We start from the raw sequence: 20891 nt of genomic DNA, 5'->3' as shown, positions 1-20891 counted from the left end.
TTAAGACTTAGACTTCCTTTTATTGTCATTCAAATTTGAACTTTACAGTACGGATAAGAACGAAATGTTTTTGCATTAGCTCGTTGTAGTGCAGGATAAAAGAGCAATAAGGTGCAGATATAAATAGATTACTGCACAGATTAATATATTGCACTTTTGCATATGCATTCACGTTTATGGATTGTCTTTAATATAGAAAAAGTAATTGCTAATTAATAAGAGAAAAATCTGTTTGGGATTTTTAAATTTTTCAGGAAAACAAAACAGAAACACGTTCTCCAATCAAGCATCATAATTTATTTTTCTCAGTGTTGATTATGTAACAGTTTGTATGAGTGTATGTTCTTGTTTGTATGAGTGTATGTTCATCCTCGGTTCATCAGAGTAGTGTGTGAGAGAAACCAAACTAATACATCAACGCTTAGAAAATAAAACGTCCAATGGAATATCAAATTAGAATTGCGGGATTATTTTGCGGGAGACAAAATAATTCTGTTGTTTTTCCTGGACTCAGTAACACTGCGTCCATAATAAAAACAAAGTGTGGCCAGCCTACAGTGTATTGAGTATGCAAGCTACATTAGTGGCACTGGAGCTCTCAATATGAGAACGCTGACGCTGGACTTTATCTGCCTTTTTCTCTTTACATAGTTCATCATAAAAACTGATCCAGTCTCATTTTCTTCATTTGACACAATTCATTCCCTCTTTCCCTCCTCATTGGATGTTCCTCTCTTCTCGTAGTTGTACGTAAGAGAAGAGCAGCTGTTGAAGCGTTTCTCCCTTGGTGACAAGCAGAACAACTTCACATATTTTGGCCACTGATCCATTTAGTCTTTCTCCGGTACCAGCTTCAGCACTTTGCCGATAGCAATAGTTTTGCCTAGTTGGGGGGAAAATAGATATTTAACTTAAAGTCAAATAGACAACGACGTAGTGTCTTTTACCTTCGTCTCGCAGTGTGAATCGTCCCATCTGAGGAAAGTCCTTGAAAGTCTCCATGCAGATGACTCCTGCTGCCCGGAACCGAGCGATACAAACCTGATCCTGCTTGACAAATCGTGGTCGTGTTTTACTTTTCTCTCCCGTCTTCTTGTCCACTATACAGAATAGGGCCTGCAATCAGGATTGGAATTAATAAGGTTCAGTAGGGGGAGAGACAGACACACACAGACACACACACACACAGACACAGACACACACACACACACACAGGTATTAAACAAATGTTTGAATAAACTTACTGAGATCTGCACCTCTTCAATACAAGTGTGGAGGTGAAGGACTGCATTGTAACCGGGACAAATGATTGATTTGTGCTCAATGATGACGATCTAAATAAAAAAACAGGCAAAATATTTTGAATAGAACATGTCGTTTGCTCATTGAAAAGATACTAACCCCGGATTTCCACTGGATGCATAACGGCAGTTGAACAAGGCGATCATCCGTTTACTATTGTGTTGCGGCTCCGTCATGCAGCGAAATAGCGCAGACTTGTATGAGTTCTTGCGAATCCACACGTAATCACGTGATAAGGGGAGTTGTAGTAAAGAAAACTATAAACTGTTATGCTGTTGCACAGACACACACCTAAAATCATTCTCCTGCTTTCTCAGCCCCCGTGTCAGCTTTTATTTGACACAAGCCCCCATACTGTAACCCCATATAGCTGCCCGTGATATCCCCGTCTGTTTTTTTATTTTTGGACCTTCAGAATCATCATGTCCTCATTCCTTTGTGTCAACGAGGTGCAATCACGTCTAAAAACCTTTGACAAGTTTGACTTCATGTCCGTCACCGCCGAGAAAACTGAGTATTTTATTTTAACAATAAACCGAGTAATTAATTTTTTGTTTGTACATAACTTCCTGTCCAACACAAGCAGATTTTAGCTAACTTGAATGGATGTGTTGCAGGCACCGGCAAATATAGAAGCTCTGCGTATATTTAGCGGTGCCGTTCTGCAGCGGTGGAAACTGAACACATTGACTTGAATAAAAACGGAAAGGGGCGCTGTTGAACTGCCATTACGCATTCAGTGGAAATCCAGGGTAAGAGTGCAAAACTTATGTTAATTGGACCAGTGTTTCCCATACATTCGTTTATTTGTATCGGCCTGCCAGGAACACATTTGGACCACCACAAACAATAAGTATGTGGCACTACCATCACTCATTAACCCATTATAATGGATGTGAATGTAGCTAGTCGTTACAACTCCGTAAAGTAGATGGTATCGTAACACTGTTCCTTAACACACCTCATACGCACCGGGGCCAGTTGTGTGGATTTCTTATTAAAAAATGGTGTACGCTCAAATCCAGAAAATATACGCAAAAAACGTTTCAGATGTATTTAAGTGTGCACACACAATAATCCAGGCACATTTCTTTTTTACATCCCAATTAACGTGGAATTGAGCGCACATGCTGGAGCACAGCTGGCCACTCCATGTCCACGCTCCATTTAAATACTCAAACTATTGGTGCGTTCCATTTGTACTGTGAAGTCGGAATTTCAACTGGGACACCCCTCGAGGTCGGATTTCCGACTCAAGAGAGTAGGAGTATTATCACCACTCTGTAGTTGATTTCAAAGATGGCTGCTCTGGATGTAAACAATGAAGCCCGCTTCTATAATATCCGCTATTTGCACTTCTGATTTGTTTTTGTCGCAGTAAATAAGCCATATATATTGTATTGTTGTATGTTTATATATGGTAATGCCACTGTAGTGTAAACTGCATTTATTTCATGTGGTATATACGCTGTACAGTCCAGTGTGCTTCCAGTTCAAAGATGGCTCACCAGGTCACCTGACCTACTCTCGCTCGGCACACAGATATCAAAACTAATTATGTGAACATGCGTGACTAATTTTTCCCTGTTGAAAAAGATCATTCTGCACCATAAAGCTTGCAGGGTGGTGCTTGGTAGTGTAGCGATGTACAGCAATAGTATCTGTATTTTCTCTTCATTCACCATGTTTGAAGGTTGCAGAAAGAGTGCACATTTTCCCATAAATTGTTAATATTGTGACAAGGCAAACGCAAAAATAGTATTCGTGGATGTGGCCATCTTGATTTCCGACTTCGTAAATGGAACGCTCTCACCTCGGCAGTGACATCATTCCCAGCTCCAACTTCCCACTTTCAAGGCAAATGGAGCGCATGTATATTTAAATTACCTTTGCGCCTGAGATTACAGACTCTACCCATTCAGAATTCACCAACAAGAAGTAGGAGGTGCTTCTTGCTGAAGTGAAAGCGCGCCAAAATATACTTTTTAGCATGCTGTCCTCTAAAGTAATGCTCACCCTGTCTGAAAAGATAGTTGCTGCAATTATACACAAATAATAATAACATTTGTCTGAGTCTTAAACTTTAGAAGAAGTGGGGCCACATCTGATTACTTTCAAGATAAATATAATTTGAGTAATTTACAACAAAATGTATTTGTACAGTAGCCTGCTCACAGCCAGATTATTTCATGTGTAAATTGTGTAATTATTGGTTTGCGTTTTTTTACATTTAAACATGCCAGCATATGAAATACTGACTTTTGTTTGATCACTCAATTTATTGCAGTAGCAGCCCATTCTTTCACCGTCTCCGGTACCATTAATGTGCCACAACCACCGGCGGCTGGAGCTGTCCACCCGACTGGCTAAGCTGGCGCTGGTGTCACAGTAACACATTGTGACAGCAATAGGTGGCAAAATTATCGCTTACATAAATGAATAGACATCCTCACAAATATGAATACCAAGTATTAAATGCATTAGCAACAGTCAATTGTTTGTTCTCGCCTTGATCTTTTACATTGTTGACACCACTCATCAAATTTTGACAAAGCCTTAAATGACCACGTCTGTGTGTCGCCAAAGTATCCACATTATATAAAAATGTGCATACATGAGCCATGAAGTTGGCGTGAAGCATTGCACAATTTCACATTCAGTTCACTCTTGATAAAGCTCATCTTTGCCGTAAAAAAGGTCATACGCCAGAATCGTGTGCACGCTTACATGAGACCCCCGGTCTGCTAAAGAATAAGATGATGTTGCATGAAGGATCGGCGTTGCTAACTTAGAGAGTATTTAGACCACTTGAAATTGTTTACTTCAAAAAAGCAAGGACTGAAAACTCTAGCAACGTTTTCTGACTTATGTGAAAGCAATTATTGGTCTTCTCAACTAGCAGCAGGACCCCCCAGTACGTTTGTATTTCTAAACGTTTGTTTTACTTTTCATGTTTCCTGCTTGCTTTCTGACTCTCCCACAGCTATCATCAATCAATCAATGTTTATTTATACAGCCCTAAATCACAAGTGTCTCAAAGGGCTGCACAAGCCACAACGACATCCTCGGTACAGAGCCCACATAAGGGCAAGGAAAAACTCACCCCAGTGGGACGTCGATGTGAATGACTATGAGAAACCTTGGAGAGGACCGCATATGTGGGTAACCCCCCCCTCATAAACACTACAAGTACTAGTCATAGCCAATTATGCAATTTTGCCAAAGACATCATCTACACCTACACACACACACACCCAGCGCCACAGATCGAAGTCCTATGGGAAACACTGTTCGACAATGACTGTTATCTTCCTTTTAAGCACAAGCATTGCAAAAAGACGTGTCACCTGGGCGTCAAAGGTGCGTCCGGTGTGGCATAGGTTGTCAGGACTGCATAAGATGAAACCGGGCAGGATCTCTTCTTCCTCTATGCCTTTGAGCCTCATCTTTAGATTCTCCCCTGGACCTGCATCATCTGTCTCCACTTCATCGGTTAAGAGGCTCAATACTTCCACAATGTGCTGAAATAACACATTACATTAGACAACCCTTGTTTATTATTATAATAAAAATTTAAATAAATGTTTTCAGTAATAATATAGTCATACCAATAGCAATATTCATTTAACAGGCCAGGAGAATAATGTAGTTGCTACTCTGGTGATATTGTATAGAGACTTAGTGTCTGTCACCTAATGTACGCAGATGATTTGGTCATTTTTAGCCCATATAGTGCTGGTCTTCAACAGCTTCTGAAAATATGCACACAGTATGGTACTGATTTTAACATCATATACAATGCTAAAAAGAGCAAGATCATGATAGTTAGAAGTAGAGAAGACAGACACTCAGCCTTCCCTGACTTCTCTCTCTTTGGTTCTGCACTTAGTGTGTACAGTGAAATTAAATATCTGGGACATATTACAAATGACCTGTCTGATGACAAAGATATTTACAGACAGCGACGGAAGTTACAGTATATGCTCAAGAAAACATGCTGTGTCGAAAGTTCAGTATGTGCTCAGTTTCTGTGAAGATCACACTTTTTAAAGCTTATTGCACACCACTGTATACTGCTCCCCTGTGGTGTCGGTTTTAACCAGCCAGTGTTAAAAAGCTCATAGTCGCTTACAATGACAGCATGAGACTGCTTCTTAGAGCTTCAAGGTGCTGCAGTGCAAGCCAAATGTTTGTCAGTATTGGGGTCTCCACCTGCACTGCCACTTTACGTAACTCATGTACAGGTTCATGTGTAGGGCAGCTGAGTCAGACAACAATGTAATTATTGGTCTGACTACCCCGACTTGCAGTTCTGTCAGATTTTCATCCAGTCTGTGGGACAATTGGCGAGCAATCCTGTATGCCGGAAATTGAATATTTTTATGCTAGTATTTCTTTTATTTGTTTTTATCGTTGTATGTTTTTACAGTCGTGCTCATAAGTTTACATACCCTGGGAGAATTTATGATTTATTGGCCATTCTTCAGAGAATATGAATGATAACACAAAAAAACCTTTCTTCCACTCATGCTTAATGGTTGTGTGAAGCTATTTATTGGCAAACAATGGTGTTTACTCTTTTTAAATCAAAATGACAAAAGAAAGTACCCAAATGACCCTGATCAAAAGTTTACATACCCCAGTGACTTTGATCTGATAACATGCACAAAAGTTGACACAAACAGGTTTGAATGGCTAATCAAGGTTCCAATCCTAACCTGTGACCTGTTTGTTTGTAATAAATGTGTGTGTATAAAAGGTCAGTGAGTTTCTGGGCTTCTGACAGACCATTGCATCTTTCATCCAGTGCTGCACAGATGTTTCTGGATTCTGAGTCATGGGGAAGGCAAAATAATTGTCAAAAGGATCTGTGAGAAAAGGTAATTGAACTACATAAAACAGGAAAGGGGTATAAAAAGATATCCAAGGAATTGAGAATGCCAATCAGCAGTGTTCAAACGCTGATTAAGAAGTGGAAAATGAGGGATTCGGGTAGACCAGCAAAGATTTCAGCTGCAACTGCCAGGAAAATTGTTCAAGATGCAAAGAAAAATCCACAAATAACTTCAGCTGAAATACAGGACTCTCTGAAAAATTGTGGTGTGGCTGTTTCAAGATGCAGAATAAGGAGGCACTTGAAGAAAAATGGGCTGAATGGTCGATTGGCCAAAAAGTTCAATTTTGGTCTCATCACTCCAAATTACTTTGTTCCAGAAGTTTTGAGGCTTGTCTCTGTGCTGTTTGGCGTAATGTAAGCGGGATACTTTGTGAAATTTGCGCAGAAATGGCTTTCTTCTGGCGACTCGACTATGCAGCCCATTTTTCTTCAAGTGCCTCCTTATTGTGCATCTTGAAACAGTAAACACAGTTGTTTGCCAATAAATAGCTTCACACAACCATTAAGCATGAGTGGAAGAAAGGTTTTTGTGTTATCATTCATATTCCCTGAAGAATGGCCAAGAAATCATAAATTCTCCCAGGGTATGTAAACTTATGAGCACAACTGTATTCTATGATATGGATCCCCCTGGGTCTTGAAATAAATGACTATAATATATAAAAAAAAGTAAAACGTGTTAATTTCTTACATACGGATTGTGAATGATAGACAGCACAACTCTTTCAAATTGTTTGCATATTTCCAGTATGATTGATCTGCTGCAGAAGCGTTCCCATAATGAAAATGCAGAAGACATTCGGAGTGGAATATTCAAAAAGGCCTTCAGAAATTGTGGCATTTTGTGATGTTTAGAGGGTATTTTCACATACAGTACTTTGCGGATTGTAAATACAATTGGATATGGTTTAACGGATACAATGAAACACAATGAAGCATATAAAGTCAACTTGTTTCTTCATTCTACTGGCACTTTAAGGTTTTATTTGTAGAAACCTTTTGGATCCTCAATTGTATTCCACAACAGAAATCTTACCCTGTTGGGCATCATGACCAACTGCTGGGCTTTGCTGATCGTTCCGGACTCCAGCTTCCCGAGAATTACTGTACCCATGTCCTAAACACACAAGGCACACATGAACAATTGACATGTACCATATTATTACCCCAAATATAAAAAGTTTTTTTGTGAATCATGTTTTCAATATTAGTGAAATAAGAACTTGTAGATTACATTAAAAAATCAAATTTGGTGAGTCCGCTTCATTAATCACCTTAAACTTAAAATTTGCACCATACTGTGCAGTTTGCTAACTTGCCGAACCTTTGAGACACTTTTTTCAAGCAAGTCTCTATGTCAGTTGCATTTCTTCTGGTTATTGGTACGTGTGAGTGACAAGAAGAAAAGCCCTGTGATGGGGTGGGGCTGTTTGGCGCCACATGCTAGTTTGCATGTATTAAAACAATATATAATATTGTAAGACCAGTCTTGTGACACTTTTTTGTAGGGACAAAATGAGGTCATATTTGTGTCGATATGTAAATGCAAAGAAATACAACAGGGCTGTTCATTTACGTATTCCATGTGTTTACAAAGCATGGGTCAGTAAAAGTTTCTCACAAAATTCCATTGCTAAAAAGTGATTGTGGGTGCAAGCAAAACGTAGCCTTGAGTTGCTATTGTGAGTAAATCACAATAAATGCTCTTGCGCAATCCCAAGAGAATGGAAGGCCTCACACATTACAAGGAAACAGCAGACACAGGTTTGATTGCTTGCCTTATACTTATCTACGATAGGTAGCCTGACGGGGCCGTCGATGGACCTGGCAAAGTTTGGCAAACTATCCAAGTGGGGTATAAATGGCAGACCACTGTTACGGAGTAAAAAAGGAGAGTTGACTACTGGACAATGAGTCTGAAGAATTGCTGATATGATTTGATTGGATTATCACATAAAGTACTTACGTGTACCAGGGGCATTCAGATACGGGGTCTTTGAGGTTGGCACCTGTGAGTCCAGAGCAAGGCATAAAGTAGATGTCCTTCTTGGGGTTGAAGCCCACCTTCTTTAGAAAAGGCACCAGCTTCTCCTTACACTCCTCATACCTACAAGATAAATTAAAATCTCAGAAGCGCCAACTGAAATTGTCATTTTTAGCCGCCACTAGTGTTCGACATTGTAGGTTTCGACAAAATCCCACACTTTGCTCACCTATCTAGGCTCCAATTGACTGTGGGGTCGTCCATCTTGTTGACCAGGACAATGAGATGTTTAACACCTGCCGTTTTAGCCAGCATTGCGTGTTCCCGAGTCTGTCCGCCTTTCTCAAAGCCAGTCTCGAACTCGCCTTTTCTTGCCGAGATCACCTGACACAACGAGTCAGAAAGTTTTATGGCATGACATGATGCAATCTACTTTGAATGTACCGCAAATAGATAATCAATGCCCCCAGCAAAGACATCAACAAGGGATGTGTGGATTAGTATCGGCCCATTTTTTGGAATAAGTATGTGATTGCCATTGCCGATTAATGCCTTTCAAAGACAATCACAAGAGTCAGTCCCCTCTGGCAAATATTGTATATATTTTTAGTCTAATGGCTGACAAGCCAGCAGCTAATTGTTTATTTCCATACATAGTGTGGAGCCGCTCTCCTAAGTTAATAATAATAACCTCTACTAAAGAAAATAAACTGTATTTCTTCTGTATCATTACCAAGTATCATTATCAAGCTTAGGGTGAGGATAAACAACATACCGAGAGCAAGTCAGGAGCAGGCATGCTAATAGCTAAAATAACCGCCAACATAGCTTGAAACAACACCAAGAAATAAGTGCTTAATAAAGTTTAAGAAGTGTAGATGGAACCTGTTGTAGCAGAGAGTAAGCAGATATTAACTGGAAATTAACAAGAAGATTAATAAGAGTCTTGAGAGAGAATAATACAACAACTGTTGGTGTGTCAGCATTGTCACAGGAGGATCGGATTGATCCATAAATTGGTGGTGTCGATACCAAGGGTTATATCAGTATATGATCAATACTAGAGTGATTAGATCAATATACATTTTTGTGGGGTTAATGTTTAGAGATTTAGAGAATAAGTTCCTGGACACAGGAGGACTTTGAGGGCAAAAAGTATTTCTACGAGTAATAGATAGTAGTTTGGGATTTTGTTTAGTTATTGTGTACTATTGACTTTGTTTTGCTCAAACAATTGTATGTAATAAAATTGAATAAGGAACTAGAATAAATATTGTGCTGATATTGTTAAACTGTCAATAGCACATAAATAAATGGATAAATGTACAGTTAATGTACATGATTGGTAGCGGCCGAGCTCACTTATGGATGATCGGTATCGAAATCGTCAGCATAAATCCCTGATCGGAACACCCCGAGCGTTAACACAATTCTTCATCCAAAAGAAAACGCCTTACTGAGCTACTAGGAGCATGCCAAAGCAACAGGTGGCACTATTACTGCTGAAGACGTTTTATCTCATCAAAATTATAAAAAGTTACATTTGCAACAGGCACACTAACAAGAATGAGTCAAACGAGTCTTGAATATTGCAATGAAGCCCACCGCACTCACACTGATCTGCAATCATTCGGGATTTGTGTGCCATCCCCGTTGTGTCCTTGGGCAATATATTTTACCCACCTGCTCCCAGTGCCACCCACACTGGTTTTAATGTAACTTAGATAACGAGTTCCACTATGTAAAGCGATTTGAGTCGCTAGAGAAAAGCGCTATTTTAAATAGAATTCACTTCACATCCCTCCATTACACAATAAGAGCAACTGCCCTAACTTTGTGGCTTATTTCCAGATATTATACTGTGCAAGGTAGTTGTTATCATTAATAACTGGCAATAGGAGTGAATACATTAACATATGACACATCTACGTTGCAAAACGGTGCATATGCCTACCTGCAAGTGAGGGTATCGTGGGCTTTAACTTTGTGGATTATTCTGAGTCTATGTATTGCTTTTGTGCAAAATGGAATCATTAGCAATGAGTAAGAGGGAATCACATATAACATAGCTATGCATTTGGGAGATTACCATTGCTTTAATTTAGTGGATTATGTCATGTCACTGTGTGTATTTCTGTAACTTCATAGAAAAGTATGTTGCCCACATGCATGTGTTTTGTGCATGACCAATGGTGCCATGTCAACGCCTGCCTCTTCCAAGCCAGCTGAGCACTTATGCGAGGCAAACAAACCAGACATTACAGTAGGTGTCAAGCACTTTTCCTTATAAACTGCGGGTCTGCGCAAATTTATGTCGCACAAAAAATAAAATCAAACCTAAAAAAAGGAATTATTCTTCACTATTTTGTAATGCAATTCTGTGAGAGGTGACAACCGGCAGTCACAACAGATAAAACAATGACGAACACTTTCAGTCAATTAATGTAACTGGTCACTTCCTGCCGTAACCAAGGCAAAACAATCCGTTGTCTCAAGAGCAGCGTGTGGGTAGGGCATACCTGCCAACCCTCCCGATTTTCCCGGGAGACTCCCGAATTTCAGTGCCCCTCCCGAAAATCTCCCGGGTTAACCATTCTCCCGAATTTCTCCCAATTTCCACCAGTTCATCAATATTGGGGGCGTGCCTTAACAGTGCCTTTAGCGTCCGCTTTTCCTCCAAACATACAGAATGCCGGCACAGAAACATAATATATACAGCTTTTACACACACACACAGACACACACACACACACACACACACACACACACACACACACACACACACACACACACACACACACACACACACACACACACACACACACACACACACACGTGAATGCAAGGCATACTTGATCAACAGCCATACAGGTCACACTGAGGGTGGCCGTATAAACAACTAACACTTACAAATATGCGCCACACTGTGAACCCACACCAAACAAGAATGACAAACACATTTCGGGAGAACATCCGCACCGTAACACAACATAAACACAACAGAACAAATACCCAGAACACCTTGCAGTACTAACTTTTCCGGGACGCTACCACCAACCCCCCCCCCCCCCCCCCTCTATCTCCTGAATTTGGAGGTCTCAAGGTAGGCAAGTATGGGGTAGGGGGGCTCACTCAGTCACTGATGTGTTCACGGCCACACAAAAAGTCGTCCACCTCAAACATCACACAAACTGTAACTGCCAGGTTGTTACACAAGAAACAACGTTTGTTAAATGAGAGCTGAAGTAGACATAGATCTCAAAGATGCATTTAAACCAAAAGGTGGCCAAGTATGAACCAACAGAAAGCAAAGAAAACACAGGCATGGAAAAGCATTGAAAAAAATCTACACAAAAGGTGCGCAACATCCGTGTCCTTCTCACCAGAACTGCCAGGTCTGCTTGTGACGCCCCTCCAATCATGTTGGGGACAAAGCTCTTGTGTCCAGGAGCATCCAGGATGGTGAAATGTTTCTTCTCCGTCTCAAAGTAGGCCCTGCCGACCTCCACCGTTTTCCCTTTGTCTCTCTCCTCCTGGTTTGTGTCCAGAGCCCAGGACAGGTACCTGCATTCACCATGTTTAGTCATTGACATAAAAGGCATACAATGACAATTTTGCTCTCAAGTGATACAATTTTGAAGTGTCATGGCAAGGTAAAGAGGGGAAAAATATCATGGAAAATATCATGGACTTGGTCACTCGGCTATCCTCATATTGGGCTTTTCCAAATAAGCGCTGAAAGGGGACTTATGACAAATTTCCTTTTTTCTAACAATGTTGGATACTGGTGATAATGCCAAAGTGTCAAATCCTAATGTTCATGTATTTTAGAGAAAGCTTGACTGCAGTTTTTGATGCCTTTGTTCGTGGGGTTCTGCAGTCTACGTTGTGATGTCAAGGCAAGGTGGATGTACTATTTTGAAATTAAATAAAGCTTTCAGTCAGAGGGGGAGGAGCCCCTCAGGCTATGAGGAAACACAAAAAAGGCAGGGTAAAATATTATATTAATGTAATTGTGACATGTGTCCAAACACAAACATGCAACATGCAGTGCCATAAATGCTGATAAAAGGAGCTTTTTTTAATGCAGAGACTGAATTGTTTGGTGGTTGTACCTAATGTTGTGACCAGGTGAATGTATATAACGTTTATGAAGTTTAATTTCCCCGTGTCTGGAAAAAAAGGGGGCTATATATTTAAACACTGTGCACATTTTCAAAAGATAAATCATGATACTTTTAGAGAGGGTGTGGCGTGGTTTCATTTGCAATCTGGGAGCACCTCCAGAATTGAACCTATTGCAGGCAGACTCAAAAAACGGGTTATAAAAGTGACTGAGGAGCAAACATTTACAATAAAGCATATCCAATACATATTATCTAGACCACAAGGAATTGGTAAATGCACATTTAAATCATCACAGGTTCCCTTTAAACACAACGTCACTAGTGGAGTTGTTGGAATGTTTTTGGATGTATGCGCACAAAAGGTAAAATAACCTATTTCCCAGATTTGAGCACATATTACATTAAGGGGCCTTATTATGCAAAACCAAATTTTTTTTACTTATTGGTAACTGCTGTTATGTATTTGGGATCTGCATAAGTCCTGAAAATTTAAAATCCAACAATGGAGGCATGGCAAGATTTTTATAAAACAATCTTGACTTCCTTCATTCCTCCGGGACATGAGCCGTTTGGAATTTGACCCATTTGGCGACGTCAACTGATTACCCATATATGCTATAAATTTACCTAAAGGTACTTTGCGCAGGTTCGCCATTATAGTCCGACGCTGTAGTCAAATTCCTTCTTTTGCGCGATTTGTTGTGGGGCAGACTGGCTCGTATATGCACATGCATCCTCCACTGTTGCCATTTCTAATATAAAGTAGCGTATAGTTCGAACAAAATCTCTCAGTAGGTTCGCAATGGAAGCGCTAAAAACTATAACAAAGATGGTGGGGAGAAGAAACAGGTGAAGTGGAGGCACGTAAATTAGACCGCCCACAAAACAACGCATCCTGAAGAGACGGTCAGAAAGCAAGTTGAAAACAGTCTAAAACATAATCCATGCAAAGTTTTGACCAAAGAACCACCATTACATGTTACACCCTAAGAAAGTGTTGTAAACGTAGTAGAAAAATCCTAATATGACCCTTTTAAGATGAGCAAATTGGTTAAAAATAGAAAGTGCCTGGTTAAAAAAAAAAATTGATAGTATGCTAGCAGGTCATATTCCTTATTTGCTGAAGACGACTTAAGAAAAACAGTTTTAATTATAGTGCAGTGGCAGTTGTTTCATTGTGACTAAGAAAATAAATCACTAACAAATCATCTACACAAGCTCACCATGTCTCTCTATTCTTTTCTTTGGCTTCCCTTTCGTATTTCTCCAAAGTCCGCTTTTCCACCATTCCAGTTAAATACCTAAAATGAAAATTGCCAAGGAGTAATCGCTGTCGCTTTCAACACTTTAAGCAGTCACAGTGAAAGATGTCCACTTACATGATCTGTCCCCCGATAGTTGACTTGCCAGCATCTACCAGTCAAATAAAATAAAGTTATAACATCAAAGTGTCATTCTGGAATCATATCAAGGCAACACGGATGATGACGTAAACCCAGACGCACCCACATGACCGATGAATACGACGTTCACATGTTCTTTTTTGGGGGCGTCTGGTGTCAAAGGCGCCACTTTAGGCATGGGTATTTCCTCCTCTTCCTCCTCTATCATCATCTCCTCATCATCATCATCATCATCATCCTTCATTCCAGCATACGGCTGACCGTCCCCTGCACCTCTCAGGTACTCCTGTCCACCTCCTGCTCCACTCGGCTCGTCATCGTTTTGCTCCCACGTCACTTCCTCGGTGGCCATGTCTGCCTCGGAGCCGCCGTTCTCCACTGGAGCTGCAAACGAATATTGCCACACTTGTTATTAATAAGTCTACAGTAGCTACAGCAACAGCAGTGGTAGCTCATTGTAACAAGCAATTACATGTTCATAGCTATGAAAGTTCTAGTACTATTCAACTTGAACATACAGTGCATTCGGAAAGTATTCATTTTTTCCACATTTTGTTATGTTGCAACCTTACTCTAATACGGAATACATTAATTTTTCTCCTCAAAATATTACACACAATACACCATGATTACAATGTGTTTTTTTCTTCTTCTCATTTGCTAATTTATAAAAAATAAAATCACAGGTACATAAGTATTCAGAGCCTTTGCTCAATACTTTGTTGATGCACCTTTGGCAGCAATTATAGACTCTTGTCTTTTTTAATTCGATGCCACAAGAATGGCACACCTATCTTTGAGCAGTTTCGCCCATTCTTCTTTGCAGCACCTCTCAAGCCCCATCAGGTTGGATGAGAAGTGTTTTCATCCAGGATGTCTCTGTAAATTGCTGCATTCATCTTAGTCTCTTCAGGGAGGTGACCAATAAACCGATGATCACTCTGTCAGAGCTACAGCATTCCTCTGTGGAGAGAGGAGAACCTCTCTACAGAGACAACCATCTCTGCAGCAATCCACCAATGAGGCTTGTGTGGTATTGTAAGCAGACAGAGGCCATTTCTTAGTAAACAGTTTGCCAAAATGCACCTGAAGGACTCTCAGACCATTAGAAACTAAATTATCTGGTCTAATGAGACAAAGATTGAACACTGTGGTGTGAATGCCAGGCATCATGTTTGGAGGACACCAGGCACCGCTCATCACCAGGCCATCCCTACATTGAAGCATGGTGGTGACAGCATCATGCTGTGGGGATGTTTTTCAGGGGCAGGAACTGGAAGACTTGTCAGGATAGAGGGAAAGATGAATGCGGAAATGTGCAGACACATCCTGGATGTCATCCAACCTAATGGAGCTTGAGAGGTGATGCAAAGAGGAATGGGCAAAACTGCCCAGAGATAGGTGTGCCAAGCTTGTGGCATCGTATTCAAAAAGACTTAGGCTGTAATTGTTGCCAAAGGTGCATCAACAAAGTATTGAGCAAAGACTGTGAATACTTACTCGTGAATACTTCACGAGTGAGGGAAGAGTGGATCGTGAGATCGACAGGCGGATCGATGTGGCGTCTTCAGTAATGCGGACGCTATATCGATCTGTTGTGGTGAAGAAGGAGCTGAGCCGGAAGGCAAAGCTCTCAATTTACCGGTCGATCTACGTTCCCATCCTCACCTATGGTCATGAGCTTTGGGTTATGACCGAAAGGATAAGATCACGGGTACAAGCGGCCGAAATGAGTTTCCTCCACCGGGTGGCGGGGTTTTCCCTTAGAGATAGGGTGAGAAGCTCTGCCATCCGGGAGGGGCTCAAAGTAAAGCCGCTGCTCCTCCACATCGAGAGGAGCCAGATGAGGTGGTTCGGACCCTAAACACCTCCCGGGGGAGTTGTTTAGGGCACGTCCGACCGGTAGGAGGCCACGGGGAAGACCCAAGACACGTTGGGAAGACTATGTCTCCCGGCTGGCCTGGGAACGCCTCGGATCCCCCGGGAAGAGCTGGACGAAGTGGCTTCTTCCTCGGATAAGCGGAAGAAGATGGATGGATGGATGTGAATACTTATGTACATGTGAGTTTTTCAATTTTTTATATTTCTAATAAATGAGCAAAATTAAAAAGAAATTGTCCCATTGTGATTATGGGGTATTGTGTGTGTAATTTTGACGATAAAAATTAATTTATTCCATTTTGGAATAAGGTTATGCAAAATTAAAAAGAATAGTATTTAAAAGAAGAAGAATGCTAACTGTGTATTATCTATTACATATATGTATGTTGATTATACAATGCTTAAAACATTTTTACTCTTGTACTTACTTCTTGCTCTATTTATATTAATGAATGTACTAGAACACATTCTGTACCACAAAACAATGCTACTATCACACCTTTATTTGTTTATATTCCTGTAAAAGACAATGTTTCCCATATATTCATTTTTTGTGTGGAGGTCTGCCAGGAATGAAACTGGACCGCCACAAATAGATTTGGTGCTTCCCGTTTGTCGTTGCTCTTAAACACATTATAATGAGCCTGCTTATAAATGTAGCTTGTTGCTACAACAACTCTGCTTCTTAAAGGGGCCCTATTATGCAAAACCAACCTTTCTTACCAATTGGTACCTGCAGTTGTGTATTTGGGATCTGCATGAGTCCCGAAAATGTGAAATATTTATAAAATAATCTTGCCTTCCTTAATACTTCCGCTAAACGCGCTGTCTGGAATTTGCAGAATCGGTGATGTCACAAATTGGGAAAATCGTCAGCGGATTATCAATATATGGTATAAATGCGCCATTGTAGTCCGCGCTGTAATCAATATCGCCTTCTTTTTCGCCATCCTCTTGTTGTGGTACAGACTGGCTTGTACATGCACATGCATCCTCCACTGCTGCCATTTTTAAAACAAAGTATCATATAGTTCTCACTTTTATTTGTGAGTAGACTTGCTACGGAAGCACTAAAAACTACAAAAAAGAAGGCTGGGGAAAATAAGACCGCCCACAAAATGGCGCATCCTGAAGAGGCGGTCAGAAAGCGGCTTAAAGATTGTCTGTAAAACATAATTGATGCAACATTTTGACCAAAGAACCACCATAACATGTTATGTAGACCACAAGGAAGTGTTTTAAATGTAGAAAAAAATCATATGACCCCTTTAACACACTTCACACACTTGGTCTGCCAGAGAATAAGGATATGTAGCTTGGGAGATCAGTGTTGCCAACTTAGCAACTTTAATAAAATATTTAACAAATATTCAGACACCGATTGTCTTTTTGAAAACAGCGACTAAGATAACTACTTGCGACTTATTTTGGTGTTATCTTTTTGAAGCACGAACAGGAAAACACATCACTCCCTCCCACAGACCTCACAGGCGGCTTCTGTCCTGCTTGTTACATTAAAATATAAACACACAAAAAGATGCAACAGAACAGACTTAATTTGTATTATATTGTGTTGATTTTTATGTTTTTTGCTCACTTTTGTCCCTCATGCAGCTTTCATTAAAATTGCACGTACATTTTCCCTGGCTAATTATGCAAATTAGATAAACTCTTGGATAATGTCAGATTGTGCTGGTGTACATAATGCTGCGGCAATAAGTGTCAACAGCACCTTTCTGGTTATAAACAAACATACAACTTGGACATTATTTTTAAGAATGGGTAGTGCCAGTGTGGTCCAAAGGGATGTCTATTTCAGAATTGGAATGGGGACGTTGCATCATATCGTTAACACAGGCGGGCACTTGTGACTTTACCAATGCCAGAAATCCAAATAAGTAAAACTACACGTCAGCCTCCGAGCATTCCTGGTTAGTTTGGGGTTTCAAACATGGCTGCAGGTGCACGCATGCTGACTGACACACACACACACACGCACACGCACACGCACACGCACACACACACACACACACACACACCTGTTAACAGCGTAGTGAAAGCCTTTGTAACCTGACCATAATCACACGCAGTGTTTAGACTCTATTCTGTCTATGTCAGGGGTATACAGCAAAATGCAAACCAATGGATGTCAAATGTATGCTAAGCCGGAATTCTCAAACTGTGGGACGTGTACCAGTAGTGGCATGCAGGCTTCATCTAGTGCAGGGGTGTCAAACTCATTTTAGATCGGGGGCCACATGGAGAAAAATGTACTCCCAAGTGGGCCGGACTGGTAAAATCACGGCACGATAACTTAAAAATAAAGACAACTTCAGATTTTTGTTGTTGTTTAAAAATAGAACAAGCACATTCTGAAATTGTACATAATGTTGTTGAAGCTTTTATACAATTACATGTTGGGGTTAATAGTATTCTATCTTTATTTGTCGTTATTTATATTTTCTGAATAAATGATGTGATAATGTTCATCAGTCAACTCATTGGTGTTCATTTTCAATCTATCAAGATAAAAAAAATTACATCAAAATCAAATTGCAGTATGTTATTTATGTAGTTTGATAATTTTCCTCGACTGGTGCACTAACATCATGTGGTTTATTTTGTACATATGTTGCATCATCTACAAAGGTACAAATAATTGCTACTGCGACATCCAGTGGACACATTTAGAACAGCTGTTTCTTTTATTCAAAAATTTCAGGTTAATTTTTATACTTAGCAAACTAATCCCGTGGGCCGGGTAAAATCTGTTCGCGGGCCACGGGCCGTACATTTGACACCTCTGACCTAGTGGTACACCAAATAATCACTTCATTAAAGTAGTGTTTTATTTTCCTATATTCAAACACATTGTTACTGTCCAAACTGTGTGTAATGTTAGTGGCCAAAATGTTTTAATAAAATATGCCTTGTTTTTAATGACTACTTAGGCCCACTATGCTACTGTAGTCTAATGTTGGTCATTATGGTGATACTTAGAGAACCAAGTTTTTTCTGAGGTGGTACTTGGTGAAAAAAGTTTGAGAACCACTGTGCTAAGCTATAAATGTCGTAGCTTTGTGTTACAGGTGGTAAAGCGAACTAGTGAAAAACTAATAAGGTACCCCGATAATAATGAACTGATTGCATTTTTACAAAACGCAGAGGGGCGAAAAAAACGGCCATAAAATGTCCACCAGGCCACGCTTTAAACACAGGTGTTCGACATGCATACCGATTGTTTGTGCCACCTCCATGTTGCCAGCAGGATCGGGGGCACCTTTAGGGAGAAAAGACATTTTAATAACCTTCGTTCACAAAGTTACCACGCAACAATGGTGACGTTTGAACATTTCCTGCTCAGCATTACTTGGCAATGAATCAGGTATAGCTTGTGACGACATGCAACTTAAACGAGGGGAGCTAGCTGCGTTAGCAAGATAGTTAGCAAGTTAGGCTAACTTCCAAATAGTTGACAAGCCTTTATGGGACATTACCATGCAAAGGAATGGTTTCCGACGTGGTAGTTTGAGGGACGGTGGGCACAAACACCGCCGCGTTGACGTTAGGAACAAACGGCTTGGCGTTGACGTTTAGTGCGGCGAAAGTGCCCGCGAGATCCGCCGCGGCGGCCAGTGGGGCCTCGGCATCTTCCTCCAGTTCCCACGAATCCGGAGCTGTGTCTCTCGGGTCCATGCTATCGTTCCTCAGCGTTGACAAACTATCCTCTGCCGATAAGCGCTGGTTGGTTTTTGCGGTTTGGTTTCAGAGGACAAAACGTTCAGTTTGTAGTGTGTTTAAAGAGCGCTGCTGTGGGTGAACTTCCCATCGCTATGCTGCTTTGACAAGCATATGGAGCTCGCATGACAGGAGCTGTGGTGTAGACGTGCATTACCAGCGCCCGCCACTGGGGGTCAGCATTGATCTCCTGCTGACAGAGGCGTGTATAAAGAGAGAAATGCCGACTAAATAACAGGCGCCATGACTCCAAGGACGAGTGTATGGAAGTAGAATTGTCTCACATCAACTTATATATATCAATATGATATTAATACATATGCATATGTTAATACATATACAAATACAAATGTGATGTACAAATAAATAAATAATTTGTATAAATAAACACTTATTTGGAAATATATTGAGATTTGAAAATATATACAAAATAAAATGTATAAATCAAAAAATGTGACATACAAATAAATCAAGAATTTGTATATACAAACGTGTATTTGTAAATATATTTTTGAGATTTGAATATAAATATGCTTGATTTTGTATTTGTATTTGTTAATTTGGGATTTGAACCGAGGATGTCGTTGTGGCTTGTGCAGCCCCTTGAGACACTTGTGATTTAGGGCTATATAAATAAACATTGATTGATTGATGTATTGAATTTGCATATGTGGATCGCTTTTTTGCTTTTGTGTCGATGAGACATTCCTACCACAAACCAGATGCACAAATAAATGTGACCTACACACTCCCCTGAACAACCAGCAGAGGGCACTGCACCCAGAGCCACACATTGCACTGACAAGAGATCAGTATCTATGTCGGGGCAAGGTCATTAAACGGCATTGATACAATAAAATAAGCAGCTAGCACGGTCTTTCGGATTAACTGGATAAATTAGCATTAGCTAATACAACGCTAACGTTAGCTAGCTCAGGCCCGTTGTGCGTTCTCTCTGTAAAGACGTGGATTGATTTTGTGCAGAGAACTCCCCGCATTTTGCATATAATGCTCTGTGACCCAGACTGCTCTGGCTGCAGTGCTCTCTGCTGGTTGTTCAGGGGAGTGTGTAGGTTCCATTTATTTGTGCATCTGGTTTGTGGTAGGAATGTCTCATCGACACAAAAGCAAAAAATCGATCCACATATGCAAATTCAATACAAATACAAAATCAAGCATATTTATATTCAAATCTCAAAAATATATTTACAAATACACGTTTATTTATACAAATTATTGATGTATTTGTACGTCACATTTTTATATTTATACATTTTATTTGTATATATTTTCAAATCTCAAAAATATATTTACAAATACGCGTTTATTTATACAAATTATTTATTTATTTGTATATCACATTTGTATTTGTATATTTATTAATATATACATATGTATTAATATCATATTGATATATATAAGTAGATTCGAGACAATTCTACTTCCATACGAGTGGAAGCATGCAATTGCTGTCGTTTTCATTTTTTTCATTTATTTCAGGCAATGACATAAAAAAAAAAAGTACAAGGCAGACAACACGTAATAATATAAATTAATAT

General features: G+C 40.1%; 1 protein-coding gene across 2 annotated transcripts; it reads right to left on the bottom strand.

Moving 5' to 3' along the window:
* Positions 1–274: 274 nt before the first annotated feature.
* On the bottom strand, positions 275–19517 carry gspt1 (G1 to S phase transition 1). Of its 2 annotated transcripts, XM_061967309.2 has the most exons (14): positions 19092–19516; positions 18830–18874; positions 13816–14097; positions 13690–13723; positions 13534–13611; positions 11567–11747; positions 8413–8567; positions 8166–8306; positions 7978–8071; positions 7236–7316; positions 4650–4823; positions 1245–1334; positions 948–1116; positions 275–883 (listed from the first exon to the last, which is right to left on the bottom strand). In XM_061967309.2, the coding sequence occupies exons 1-14, from the start codon at positions 19288–19290 to the stop codon at positions 831–833; spliced, it is 1776 nt and encodes a 591-aa protein (XP_061823293.1). In that variant the 5' UTR covers positions 19291–19516; the 3' UTR covers positions 275–830. The 2 variants fall into 2 exon arrangements, with proteins under 2 accessions (XP_061823293.1, XP_061823294.1); XM_061967310.2 differs by lacking the exon at positions 18830–18874 and having other exon boundaries at positions 19092–19517.
* Positions 19518–20891: the final 1374 nt, after the last annotated feature.

This window comes from Nerophis lumbriciformis, linkage group LG11, assembly GCF_033978685.3.
Source record: "Nerophis lumbriciformis linkage group LG11, RoL_Nlum_v2.1, whole genome shotgun sequence".
NCBI lineage: Eukaryota > Metazoa > Chordata > Actinopteri > Syngnathiformes > Syngnathidae > Nerophis > Nerophis lumbriciformis.
This window is presented reverse-complemented; position numbering and strand designations above follow the sequence as displayed.